At 29.3% G+C, this 15085-nt stretch overlaps 1 protein-coding gene across 2 annotated transcripts in view; it reads right to left on the bottom strand.

Annotated features, from left to right (window-relative positions):
• Positions 1-15085, bottom strand: part of LOC111635141 (phospholipase A-2-activating protein-like) — a 52195-nt gene that overhangs the window by 9317 nt on the left and 27793 nt on the right. For both annotated transcript variants that reach the window (XM_023380000.1, XM_023380001.1), the window contains 4 exons: positions 13270-13491; positions 11221-11524; positions 9453-9613; positions 7460-7605 (listed from right to left, as the gene is read on the bottom strand). In XM_023380000.1, the coding sequence (XP_023235768.1) occupies positions 7460-7605; positions 9453-9613; positions 11221-11524; positions 13270-13491 (833 nt within the window). The remainder of the gene's footprint in view (positions 1-7459; positions 7606-9452; positions 9614-11220; positions 11525-13269; positions 13492-15085) is intronic.

The following is a 15085-nucleotide window of genomic DNA, read 5'->3' as shown; positions in this document are numbered from 1 at the left end:
AGACAACGATTCGTTAGAGGTTGAGAAACACTGATTTAAATATAGTATAATGTGGAAGAATACAAATTTTACAATAAGCTACTTTTAGGATTTTGACATAATATAATAGTTTCTTCTCTGTCTTAACTTTTTCTCATGTTTATATGGGGTCAGCAATCCCATCTTTAACTGTTTTCTCCACTTCTCTCAATCCAGGGCATCCTCTCTCCCAAATCCTCTGCCATCTTGTCTCTCCACCTCAGCTTTGGTCTTCCACACTTCCTCCTCCCTATTACTTCCAATCTCCTTTCCAACATGGTCTTCACTTTTCTCCATATGTCCAAAACATTTTAATCTATTTCTTGCATCTTCTTACTTATAGGACCCATCCTGATGTAATCCTTATGTAATCATTCCTAATTCTGTCCTCCTTCACCACACCACACATCCATCTCAGTCTTTTCATCTCCATTATCTCCATCTTCTTTTCCTAGACTCTTATACTTGTCTACATTTCAGCACTGTACATCATTGCAGGTTTTACCACAGTTTTGTATAATCTTCCTTTCATTTTGCAGCTTATTTTCTTATCTCAGAGCACCCCACTCATCTTTCTCCAGTTCAGCCATCCACTGAACTCTGATATAATATAATAGCATTTACTTAAAATTAATAACAGCATACCCTCTAATATAGAGAATGTTGTGAATATAAGTACACAGCACAAGACACCTTAAAGAATCATAAATAACTCCAATAAATAATCATGGACAATAGGACTAACATTTTTGATCACACAAAATTTAAATTTATAAACATATTCAAAAAAATGTAACATATTTGAAGAGCGTTCCAATTCAAAAACCTTTGACCTGAAGATGATCTGTAGAAAGGATGAAAACAATAGTTCTTCCATCTACAGTGGGTGATCGGTTAACGAACAAATCGGTAACAAACACTTTTGCGAAAGATTTTTATGATCGGACAACGAACACATAATCGGATAACAAACACTTTACTGAACAGACATAAAAAGAAGCGACGGAAATAGCAAATACTGACTGATTTTCCTTTGTTTTCAGGTAACTTTTTGGAGCGCGGGAGACCTCAACGTCGACGCTCAACCTGATAATATACTGATTAGATAGTATCCCTCGAACTTTGAAATACTCCCTTGTAATTCCAACCTTTTATTTTTCTGACAAACAATTCTTTTGTAGTATTCGCGAGACTGTCGGGCGGGCACTCATTAAGTTTTGTGTCGGTTTTTATTTTTGAAAGGTGAGAGTATAATAGCAAAGGTAGAGAGTGCGCAAAAGATGTCTGATGTTGCTGGACAGTATGGCTTGAACAGGCTACAGTAGGCCGCAGTTCAATTTTATCTACGAAAGATACTGTATTATCAAGAAGACTCAAGCAGCTAAAGGAATAACAAAAATCACATCTGAGAAATAAAGAACAATGAAGAGCTCATAATGGAACCTGAAACGGATCTGACGACAGAAGCACGTCAAGAACTCTTGAATAGAGAACACCAAGAAACTCGGCAAGATATGTTTTATTCTGAAAAAGAGGATTAATGCCGATATCTGCTATTAATTAAAGATCTTTTGAAGAAATGGGGGATGTCAGATCAACGGTCTTAGAATGGCATACAAACCAGGTTGAGGTTAATAGGCTTGGGGATCTCTACAATTACAATGCTATTAATTACTTCTGAAAAATCCCGAAGAAGAGAGAAAAGCAATCGACATTAGACAGATTATTTAACCCCCACAAACAAAAAAACCATAACTAATAAAAATGCACATCTGTGTATACATAGAAATAAACGTAGTAAGAAAGTATATATTTTTTATTTTGGGATGTCTCCAGAACGAATTAATCAAATTCCCATACAAACCTATGGTAAATTCATAATCGGTTAACGAACAATTCAGATAGCGAACAAAGTCTTGGAACGGATTATGTTCGTTAACCAATCACCCACTGTATATTTATTTACTGGGATCATTTATGATTCTTTAAGGTGTTTTATGCTGAGCACATATTTTATATAATTGCAATATAAACTCACTTACCAAAGATTAAATTACTTAAATAAGAGATCACCTTTTCCATAAGAATTTTTTAAGAAATCTAAATTTTCATTATGAGCAAATATATCTAACGATTCCAAAAGTTTAGGACAACAGCATATCAAAATTAATCAATAAAAAGGAAGGAGAAACATCTGTTTTTAGATGTTAACTCCTTTAATTATAAAAAAAAAACTTAAAAAATAGTCTCGTTCCTCATCCCTTTTTAATGAGAAAACATTCCATCCAAAAAATCATTTTAATGTAAATTCTGTATTTTTAACCACTCAGCAGTTAGCGATGACTATACTCGTGAAGGGCGATCGTGTGACAGTGGTGAGGGACGAATATATGCATCAAACTCATTTTGGTGGGTATTGCCGAAAACTAGCCTAAAACTACCGCAAAAAAAAATTCACACAAAAAATAAATTATGTAACAATAAAAAAAGACTTTTGTTTACTAGACATAACTGTTTACAAAATCTTTTTTCGAAATAGTAATGAGAAAAAAACACGTGGAAAAATACTCAAAATTTCGCATGTTTATTCACTACTAAGGGGTAGCATCATACCTGACTACTCCACTGTTGAAAGGTTAACATTTTTCAAAATCCATGTGATCTTTCCTTTTGGAAAGTATATAGTTATTTGTAATATATACATGTCCAAAACTTAAGGACAGATGACACTTGTACATGATTAGAGAGATCTGCAGATGAATGCAGACAAATATGGCAAGAACTGTATAATTTGACATCTAACACAGGAAAATACACAGCAACTTGTAGGATCTTACAAATCAAAGCAATCAAAATAAATCTTTGGTGAAAAAGATAGATACAGCAGTTGAACACAAGTGAGAATAGATGGAAGTGATTACCAATACCTAGAAAGATCTGTCGGTATAAATACAGGTATCTCAATTTGAGGTGGAATATGTCCACCTCAAACTGAGATGGAGCACCCATAATGCCATGGCAGGTTGTCACCAAGTGATTCAAGTGTTCTTCTGCCACTCTTCTCTCAGAGCAATTGTGTTTATCCTAAAGTTTTAGACACACCTACATATTCCATATATACATATGCAATCTTGATGTGGATGACCTCCAGGTTATTAAACACTTCAATCAAAAGTCTTAAATTGTAGTTCAATTCAATTGTTCCATCATAGAATATACAGACCCGAAGATGATCTCCAATTGCAGATCAAAAATGTTAATCAAAAACATATTTTTCAAATTAAAATCTTATTGGAATACAATTTAAGGCTTTTGATTGAAGTGTTTATTATACCATTCCAGTCTACTAAGTGATGTTTTAACTCTCCAAGTTATTTGTGTTTAAAAGGTAATTTGAATGTAGGTATGTGATGAAGTGAGTTATATGCCAATTAATTCAATTACAAACTCATCAAATAGCTTTTCCTTTATCTAAAGTCAGAATGTACGAATGTCTTTAGAAATATAGAAAATCCTTTGTGCACCATACACACATTCATCTGCCAACATATTTTCTGAAACCACTGAAGACAACCATAAATATACCTCACTTTTAGTTTCTCTCTTCACTTTTTTGACACACATTAACTGATATTATTATATACTTCTACTTGAATTTATTTCTTGAAAGCAGATGAATTTCCAGTAATTATCTCCTATCTACAAATTGACTTCCTTTCAGAAAACTTTCACAGTTAATTAAGGCACATGGAGTGATAATTGTCATCCCAATACACTATTAACTCATTGTTCTTTACATCACTATAAAGTGAATTCTGATGTCTAAAAATAACTATCTACATTTAAAATGATAGCTGTAGCTTGACTGTGCAATGTTTCATTTTTCTTACACACAATACCATTACTTTCTGCAGTTTTGCTAACAAAATCATAACTAAAGATGACATCATTGAATTTCAGTTTATTTGCTTTATTTTTTAAGCTCTACAAGTTTACAAAATCTTCTTACATTAATTATGGTAACATTCATATTATTATTATTATTATTATTATTAAATAACTTTTAGAAGACAGTGTAAAATAAATCTTTACATGGTGTTTTCTAAATACAGTAGAGCGTCGTTTATCCGAATCAATTGGGGACTGGGGTTATTCGGATAACTTATTTTTTCGGATAACTGATTATGTATGAAAAAATACATTAACCTATCCCGTATTGAAATTTTTCTCCGTTGCGTGTCGCTTCGTGTTGAATTTTCGTCGCCTAACGTAAACTTTTTAAAATAATAATCGTGGCTATTGTATCGTTAAAAATTATTTATTTATTTTTTACAAACAAAATAAGTATATAGAAAAATATAAAAACAAAAAAAAATATACTTTAGAAGTTATCTAGTATCAAAAACGTTCGATTCAGCACACAGTCCTCAGAAAAACATCACACAAACATAAAAAATATTGGAGTAGCCCAAGATATAGCCAAAGATTGCAGTGCCACAGCACTAGCGAAAATTTAAATTTGCCGACTGGTATTCTTTCGGATAACCGACTTTCAGATAAACGACACTCTACTGTAATTGGATGAACAAACCAGAATTACAGCATTTTATTTATTGGATGTGTGATCATTACAATCTGTCAGGTCTTTTCCATATAAGGAAGCATGTCTTTTGTTTACACTAGTTGACTATCAAGACAATATTTTTATTTCATTTCTGTTTTATTTATCAAAAAATAATAATTATATATATATAACAATAAATGTTGAAATAAACTCAAATATATTAAATAGAGAATAATTTTACTGGCATATAGAGTGAATCACTGGCAGAAAGTTGAGCAAATGTCACATCAGTAGTAACACTATTTCTGGCTAATGTTTTTGTTTTGTGAGTAACATGTTGCATTTTAACGTGTTAAACTTTTCTGTTAGTAAAAACCATTTGCCACTAATTAGTACAGCAGATTTGTAGAGATAAAGATTTAAACACAGCAGCTATGAAAAATATACTTTCTAAATGTTTTCTTACAATTGTTTTGACATTTTCATTTTAATGAAATAAATGAGTAAAGTAAACACAAAAAAATATATTGTTATTAGTGGCCATCTTGTTTTAACACTATTTGCTGTTGTTCATATATTTCACTGTTCTCATTTTGTGAAACAAAAGTAACAATTAAATTTGACATGTGAAAATAAATTGATTTTTATATTCCACTTTTGTTTTCACTAGTGAATGTATCTGAAGTTCTCTGATAGCAAATAAAAACTGAATAAGAAACTCCTAAATCCATGTAATTTAATATTATGGACGTTAAAGTCAGGCCCACATAGAAACATACACAAATCTGAACAATCAGTTTATTTTAGACTGTATTAAGGCAATTTTTAAATAATTCCAAATAATTTATCCCATTTTGAAGGATATAAATATTTAATATTATATTTATTATGAAAGCACATATATTACAAATATGTTACAATACAAGAAACTAAAAAAACAAAACAAATACTTATTAAAAGCAAGTTTGTAAAGAACAAATTTAATTTTTCTTAATTAAAAATTTTTTATCAGTACAGATTAGATAATGAAATAACCAATTTCTGTAACTGATCTATGCTTATTCTCACTAACATCCAAATAAAACTCAAATCATTATTTGGAAATGAAAATTGTAATATCTTATTTTACAATATAAGTTGTTATAGTAAAGTATAGATGTGACAACAGTATTAGCTTCTCTGTTATCTATATATGTATTTCTGACAACAAACAAATCCATGATCATATTTAAAAAAGCCAAATACAATTAAACATGTCTAGCTCAAACTACAGCACAGTGGTACCTCAGGATACGAACGCCCCAGCATACAAAATTTTCAGGATATGACATGAAATTTGAACATATTTTTGCTCCATGATATGAACAAAACCTCACCATATGAAGTTACATTAGTTTGCAGCGCCATTTTTTGTTCACTTCTGTTCATCGGTCTCATTCTGCGTGTTTGCTTCATTGTGGAAGGATCTCGCTCAATAAAGGAAATCTTAAGGTATTATCAGAAAGTGACCGATTTTATTGAAAAAAACATCCCGAAAAGGTTCACATTGGCCATATTGCTGCTCAGTTTAATGACATTTGCTGAAGTCATTTTAGAAACATTTTAAAAAGTAGGCAAAGCCAAACNCTATTTCTTTTCATAATTTCAACTAAAATGATACAAATGATAAAAATGATACAACTATCAAAAGTATTGTTTATAAAAGAATTTTTATAATGTTTACTGTCTATTAAAATATTGTATTTAGTAGTTATTTCACAAAATTTATCATTCTTTACAGGTAAATTTAATCATTTCAATTATATGCGTTACATTATGTTATGTAAGTTAAGTTTTAGTATCGTTTCCCTTCTCCCTCTCTTCCACCACCAGTTTACACCTCCACTGTCATCTATCCTCAAAGGTAAAGTGCAAATAAAACTACATTATTTTTATCAATTATTATTCTATTATGGTTATTTATACATTTACAACTACAAAATGCATTTTTCAGGGTTTTCCTTACTATAGTTATTTTTTTTAAATGTACTACTTAGCTTTAATTTGAGTGTGTTTTTCATATTGGAACGAGTTATTTGGTCTTACATGTTAACATATGGGAAAAATGATTCACCTTAAGACATTTTCATGATACGATCTCAGTTTCGGAACGGATTAATTTCGTATCCTGAGGTACCACTGTATTGAAAAACTGTTTATGTCAAAATTTATTTTCCCCCTACATTTTCAGCAAAAATTCAATATATTTTCCATGTTTATCTTAAAAATTCTCTCCCAAAACATCTATCTGAAATTATGGATTGGAGTGTCAATTACAAATTCAAAGTTCAGTGACTACATTTTGAGCATAAACTGTAGTTGAGAAATATCTCTTGCAATACAGTACATAGTTGCAATTAATGCTGTTTTTTTCTGATTGGTTAAGAGTTTGGCTTGCATCTTATTGGTTGAAAAAAGCTAGACATCAGAAACTATTGACAAACTATTTATGTTAAGGTATGTCAAAAATGATTTATTTATATCTAACAAAGATATGTACTGTACTTGCTATTGTATTAATAAAATACCAGACCTCCAATCAAACATATCACTATTTAATGTGCAAGAACCTCTATATCTTAAAAACCTGTATCTCCAATTATTTTTTCTCATTCCCATGAGATTCAAGATAGACAGGTTCAAGTGTATTTGTAACAGAGCTAAAATATCAAAATTATTAGGATAGCTCTGATAATTTTCTCCTTAAAATATATAATAAATATATATATTATATTATATTACAATAAATAATATAAAGTGTACAAAAACAACCAAAAATTTTATATAAAATACTTCAAAAAATAAATTTAAAATTTCTTATTAATTGATAACAATTACCTCTCCTTCATATACAATTTTATTAGCACTTCCACTTGCACCAACAACATCTCCTACTTTAACCCATTTTCCTTCTGGAGCATTCCATTGATGAGCTGTTATTTCTGATCCTTCACGCACTATTACAACCTGACCATTTTTCTTTCCTAAAATTATTCAAATTTCTTACAATGTTATATTTGAAAACCAGGAATGTTTACTAAAAAATATAGAACAAGTATAAATGCCGATCATATATTAGAAATATTTAATCCTTGAGAAAATCATTTTATTTTATATGTCTATGAAGAGAATGCAAATATTTATAAAAAAATAATTTAATTTACATGTAAAATATTCCAAGTTAAACATAAATACAACTGGATGCAAAATTTAAATAATAGCAAATTCTTTAATATCCAGCAAAAAATCTAAAAATAAATTTTAAAAGCCATTATTAGATTACACATTAAACTTTTATTATTCTAGAACATTAGGGCACACATAACTATCAAAAAAAATTTAAACTTAAAATCATTTGGAAAGTTCTAAATAATTTCTAAGATTCAAAGGTAATTTAAGTTGATGACAGACTTTGCTGTTCTACTTGTAGAATTTTAGAATTTCATCATGTAACTTAACAGTGGATATTAAAAGTAACTAAACATTTTTCTTTTTATTTTTAAATTGTTAGACATTAAAAATTTGATATTATCAGAAAAATGTTCTGGATACTAATTTCAGGTATGTGTTCATAATCAAAAACTATAATTTTACAATAGGATCCCAACTGCCCAATTAATTCAAGTTACATGTTACTTGATAAGGTTTGAGTAACTATTTAAATTCAAGTTTAGTAAGTTATTACTTTCTTTGCTTTTAAGAAATGATTATCATCCAAAAGATGTCATTGTCTTTCTTTTAGATTAAGTTGTCAGCTGAAGAAACTACAGAATTTTTGATAAGCCACTAACAGAACTAAGAGTAACTGTTTTAAAACAAAATTATTGAATTATTGTATTGAATTCAAACAGTATTGAATTCAGCCAAAAATATTTTTGATAATATTGATAATTTGACTGCTAGATTTAGTTATTGTTCAGCTTTACAATTTAATTGTGAAAAAATAAAAAACCACTTCTCTAGGTTGCCAAAATGCAAAGGAACCTGTGTTTATTTAAAGGCAATTTTATGTAGCAAACTCACAGGCTATTTCTTTTCATAATTTCAACTAAAATGATACAAATGATAAAAATGATACAACTATCAAAAGTATTGTTTATAAAAGAATTTTTATAATGTTTACTGTCTATTAAAATATTGTATTTAGTAGTTATTTCACAAAATTTATCATTCTTTACAGGTAAATTTAATCATTTCAATTATATGCTAGTTACTGTAAAGACAATATTTCAAAAAATAAAAATGAAACAGAAAAATCAACCAATATTAAATGAATTATTAATTATAATTAAATTTTCAAGTTAAAAATACTTAATTAAAAGAAAATGTATAATATCAAAAAAAATATGAATAAAAGCAAAAATTGTTAATTTTTATTTTATTTATTTACCCTGCCTAATGTTATCAATCAGTTATCATCACTATAAGAGAAACCCAAAATGATTACAACAGATGGATTCTATTGCATTATAGAGTACCCAAAAAATCATTTTAATGTAAATTCTGTATTTTTAACCACTCAGCAGTTAGCGATGACTATACTCGTGNTATATAATATATATATATATATATATATATATATTAAATTATGATACATCAAAAAATTAAACTAGTTACAAAATGTTTCATTTAAATTTGCAAACATGCGTATAATTCAACGTTGAAAGTAAATTTAATAGAAATTTAAAGTTTCATTAGATAAGTGATTAAAAAACAAACAGATTACATTTAAAATGACTTGGTTATTTATTTAAACATTAATTATTGAAATATCAAATAAGAATACTGAAAAGTATTTTGTGTTTCATGAAAACTAATAATTTAAAAATACCTGGTTCATTCAAAACATCTTTTTCTAGTATTGAGTCTAATTTTAAATCTAGTTCCTGAGCTGGTAGTATACTTTTAGAAACTTCATCTTCTAATCGTAACTGTTCTTCAGGACTAGCTTGGAGTTCACTATGGTGTGTAAATATTCTTGCTGTTCCATCACTACAAAAAATCACAATTTAAAAAATTAATTATACTCTACAGATAAATCAATAGTAGTTTTACTACTTTAATCAGCTAATTAATTTATTAGCTCTAATAATCAGTTGATAATATTCAATTACTGATATTTCTTTACGTTTATTATCTATTATTTTTGGTTTGAATAAAGTATTTATGTGCTTTCTAAATCAGGGTGCAAAATATGTCCAATTACATGAAGAGAGTTTAGAGGAAAAATTAAAGCAGTCTCAGAAATATTTGTGGCAGAAAAATTATTATAGCAATAGCCACAAAAAAATATAGTAATGTCTCAATTAAACCTGTAGATATTCTTTGGAGAATGTCACCAAAATGTGGCAATTTTGTGATTTAAATCAAAACTGAATTGTTGTTTACAAATTGTTTCACAAAAATCTTTGTCACACAATGCATGACTTTATTATAATACAATTTATTAAAGAAGTCAAACGTTTTTATTTGTGAGCATATTATATATTTTTCAAGGGGTCATCTCATTTCCAAAAGACAAATTAAAAAATTTGCACCAAGATAATAAAATAAATCACTAATTTTTCTTAAATCATCATCTTTTGACTATTATATCTATGAAGAATGGAATTAAATCAGTTTCAAACAAATAAAAAGATAAATAAAAAATTTAAAATAATGATTTGTGATTATTTTATAAATTTCTTCTTTAAAGAGAGAATTTATTTTCATTTGTTTAAGATGTTTAGTATTTCAAATAAGATTTAAAAATTAGATATTGGATTATATATAATACTTGGTAACTGATTTGAATTCCCAACTTTTGGAAAACTAATCAAGTAGTTGGTCAATTGAATCAGTCTGATGTAGCAACTGATGACAAATAATTTAAACAAAGACAACATTGAAAATGTCTAATATCATAATTTTACATAAACTAGTAATCTACTTATACAAACAGTGGGATCAATGGCTTATATATCCCTCAGCATCCCTGTGATTAATACATTACATGGTTATATGTGCTTTGTGTCACAGGGATGATGAGGGATTAGCCACTGCTTGGAAGTCCTTTTATAATAACACAAGTTAATATATGTATCCTCGTGGACGGCACTATTATTTATTTTATTTTTATTTTTTATATTTTTGTAATTTGAATAACCCACAAGTGATTTTTCCGTTGTTCTGCACAATTGCAGTTTGATTTTATTTATTTTTGTATTGCATAAATTTGAATGCTTTGTTCTTTTTAATATTAGATTAACTGATGAAGACCGCTAAAATCAGTCAAAAACGTTTTTATAGAATTAAATGATTTTGCTGGACCATTAAAAAAAGGTGTTATTTATATTATTTTATATTTCGTTTTAGTTCCAGTAAAAATTTATTGTTTATTGACACAAAAATTTTAAAAATATATTTAAATACTAATATGAAATAAACAAATTTGTTTCTTTGTTTGTCTAGTATGCAATTTTCAAATATAATATTTAATTAGAATTTATCCAATAAGAAGACAAATCAACATAGAATTAGCATTTCTTAATAAATAATGATGAATGCTATTATAATAAAAAAGAATAAAATGTAAGACTAGCACGAAAATCTTCCCTCACCTTGCACCAGCTACAATGTCACCATTTTGAAGGCATGCAACAGCCCAAACAGAATTGGCTGGAAGTCTCATAACTTGATAACATTCACCATCTCGCCATAATCTAACTGTTCTATCCTCACCACAAGTGACAAAACCTTCATTTCCAGGCATGACACATATACTATAAATATAATTGGTATGACCATAATATATATTTAAACATTCTCCTGTTATATGCCAATGACGAATAGTTGCATCACTAGAACAAGATAAAAATTCCCTTGTTGACAATACAGCTAATCCACGTACACAATCTGTATGACCTAAAGCAAAAGTTTTAAAAATTATTTATAAATGAAATACATTACTCCGTTAAAACCATTAAAATAAAATATAATTAAAATATATATAAAAATACTCTTAAAGATTGAAAGAAAACTGCTTTATTCAAAATATGTGACATTTTCAAAATATTTTATTATTTTTATTACCATATGTGCAAAAATAAATAAATAATATATAGTTTTTATAATTATCAGGTGATTGGGCATCAGATTGATGCCCAACCAGAACACAAACATGTGACAAATTTAAGTTCATACTAATGAAGATTATGGTGCTGTTTTTCTATCTGCTGTTGGTCTATGTCTACTGCTGGCATAACCCATTACTGCTGTGACTTTATAAACGAATTAATGCAGATCTTTACTGTGCACAACTACAAAACAGTGTTATTGTCATAAGAATTTGTTAATTAAATACAATAACTTTGTATTACAGAATTAAAATTTAGTTAAAATTATGATTAAGATAATATCAAGTTTTTGAAAAATTGAATTCTTACAAAAACATTCATGAAAATTATGCAATAAGCAGCCAGCATTAGTCAATACAGTAGACCCTCCTATAATGCAAGTTCCTATAATGTAGATTCCTATAATGTGGCAAAAAATTGCGACAATATTCGTATAAAGACACTAAAAGGGACGCATAAAACGCGGTAAAATGTCATCGCTAACTCATCGTCACAGACGAGCAGCCGATCTACTTTCTGCCATCCAGCGCCACGCTACGGAGAGTTTAGGCGAGTAAGTTGTTTACTATCGTCTGTACAGTATGTAAATTAGGTATCGTAAGTCTAATACAGTACAGTAATTTTATACATTTCTTGTGAAAGAAACATTTCTTATTCAACGGCCATTAAAATTATTTATATTAATGATGTCTCCAAAGTTCAACAAAGCTTTCGCAGAAAAATAACATCAGAAATCGCGGCCACGGTTTGGTGCGCTGGTCCGCGACAAAAACAGGCTTAAACAATGGCGACATAGAACGGTGCACACTCGGTAAGTAATCCTACAATTTTTGGTTTATAGCATAGTTTATATGGATTATGCCCAAAAAATTATACATGTTTTGGAAATGTTAAGTCAAATTAGTCTAGAATCGATTAATTTTATGGAAGAAAACCTTTCAAACAGCTGTAGTCCGTAAACTTCACACGTGTCGGGCTGTGATTGGCTCACATATTTAAAGATTCCTACAACGCGAAATTCGTATAACGAGGAACGTATCTCCGCATTATAGGGGGTCTACTGTACATCCTAATGCTCAGCCACAAGTACTACAAAAAATACTAAAAAATTATTGAAAATCATGTACAAAAAAAAAAAATCTAAAATTTAACTGATTTTGACTTGAATTTTATTATGCTTATATTTATTTCATTTCTCAAAAATATTACATTTAAGTCAAAATATGTAAAAATAATCTCCAGAAAGAAACTATTACAAATTCTGAGCAGATTTTGATATTAAATCAATGTCTAAAGATTTGTCTGATAGTATACATAATAATGGATTAAGTTTTAAAAAATGACTGTATCTTTTTATTTAAAATTTATTGCTCAATGATCTCTTTATATTTATGCAAAAATAGGAAATTTTTTACTAACAAATAATTTGTTTGCATTCTGAATTACATAAAGGGATATAAACATTATAAACATCTGAATCATCATCATAATATAATTATATCATAAATTTGATGAACAGAAAATATTTCTCACCTGTAAAAATCTTTTCACATTTTCCTGAACGCCACATTCTAATTGTTTTATCTGCTGAAGCTGTTAACATAAGTCCTTGTTCAGGTAATATCTGAACTGCCCATACTGCAGCTTGATGACCCTCTAATGTTACTGTACATTGTTGCCCTAGCCAAATTTTAGCTGTCTTATCCCAAGAACCACTCAAAACAGTTCCATAATTTCCAGCTGATAATGAACACACTAAAATAAAAATACAATCTTTAACATTTTTTAAGCATTTATTATTTAATATTTGAGTTTTACGCTTATACAGCGGTGCCTCGTATAATGTACTTAATCCATTCCAGGTGCATGTCCGTTAAGTAAAAAGTCCGTTATACGAAACGCATTTTCCCCATAGAAATACATGTTAAAACATAATTCATTCCGCAGCATAAACCGTACTGTATCATAAAAAAAATGAAAATGGAGTAGTCATCAATTATGCTGGATAGTTAGATGTTGTGAGGAGGAAGTGGAGGAACACTTTCTTCACACATTCATACAGACACACATTGCAGCAGGTCTCTTTTTATTGGTTTTTAATCGGAGTCAGATTCAGGAAAGGCTACCAGAGCTTGCATGGTCAACTCCTCTTGTTCCATCTTTTGTTTTTTGGCAGCTGGCTTCTTGAAAAACATGTCCAAGGTGATTTGTTTCTCTCTCTTCTTCAACACCTGTCAGAAATGATAGGCAAGGGTGTCATTGTAGAGATCATTGATCCTGTTGGCCTCAGCTGTGTTTGGATAGTGAGTGTTCATAAACTCTTGAACCTCTCCCCATTTGACAAAGAAGTCAGTGTCAACTTTCACTCCTCCTGATGATTTCCTGCTTTATTAAAATCACCTTTGTTTTTTAGAAGCCATGATTTGCACAACACTTGAATAAATGTAAATACTCTGCACTGAAGTAATGTACGTAATAAACAAGGGAGCAAGCCGAATCCCAACAGGAGCTCTGTACTTCAGATGTACTAATAATATATTCTAATAATACTAATATATTATAAAAATAGCAGATTGTCATTGGCAACAACAAAAGAGTGAAAACATCATTCGCACTTGTTCGCAGAAAGTCCGTTGTTTGCTTCACGTAACTGCTGAATGGAAAGTCCGTTGTTCGTAGCCAGTCTGTTGCTCAAGTCACGTAACGGCCAAACAGAAAGTCCGTTGTTCGCAGCATCCGTTATTCGAGGCGTACACTATACGGAGGCACCACTGTATTACATTCATATTGAAAAAACATTTGAATTAAAATTAATTCTAAAAATTCAAGTTTATATTAATTTAAAAANAAGATCCAACTTATTTTTAAATTTACTAAACCTGAAGAAGAATCCAGAAAGAGTTACAAAAACGTTTATTCATCACTTAGTGGTACTACGCACTGGTTAGTGGTTGCAGTGAGTCTTAATTATCATCATCCTGATGTGGTAAGCAGATATCTAAAAATTTTCTAATTAGTCTCAGAAGAGAAGGGACATTCTTGCACTTGATAAAATGGGTAAGATCGGCTATAATCTAATAATCTTAATCTTCGCTATCAATACTTTTTTCCCGAGCAATGCCAAGCTCATCTGCTACTTACATATAAAAAAACAATATACAAAGTCAAAATAATATATGCCAAATTATTGCTGTAATGCATCAGTCTGTTTTTCAGCTACTATTAATAATTAAATTTTAAGTAATTTATTACTAGAGGTATGCATCAGGTGCCATCTCTTATCAAAATTAATAATTATAATAATTTAAATAATTTTAGAATAGTCTGGAAGAGAATCTGCCCAGAACAG

This window comes from Centruroides sculpturatus, unplaced genomic scaffold (genome assembly GCF_000671375.1).
Source record: "Centruroides sculpturatus isolate CEXI.00-Female unplaced genomic scaffold, Cexi_2.0 scaffold986, whole genome shotgun sequence".
In the NCBI taxonomy this organism is placed as follows: domain Eukaryota; kingdom Metazoa; phylum Arthropoda; class Arachnida; order Scorpiones; family Buthidae; genus Centruroides; species Centruroides sculpturatus.
This window is presented reverse-complemented; position numbering and strand designations above follow the sequence as displayed.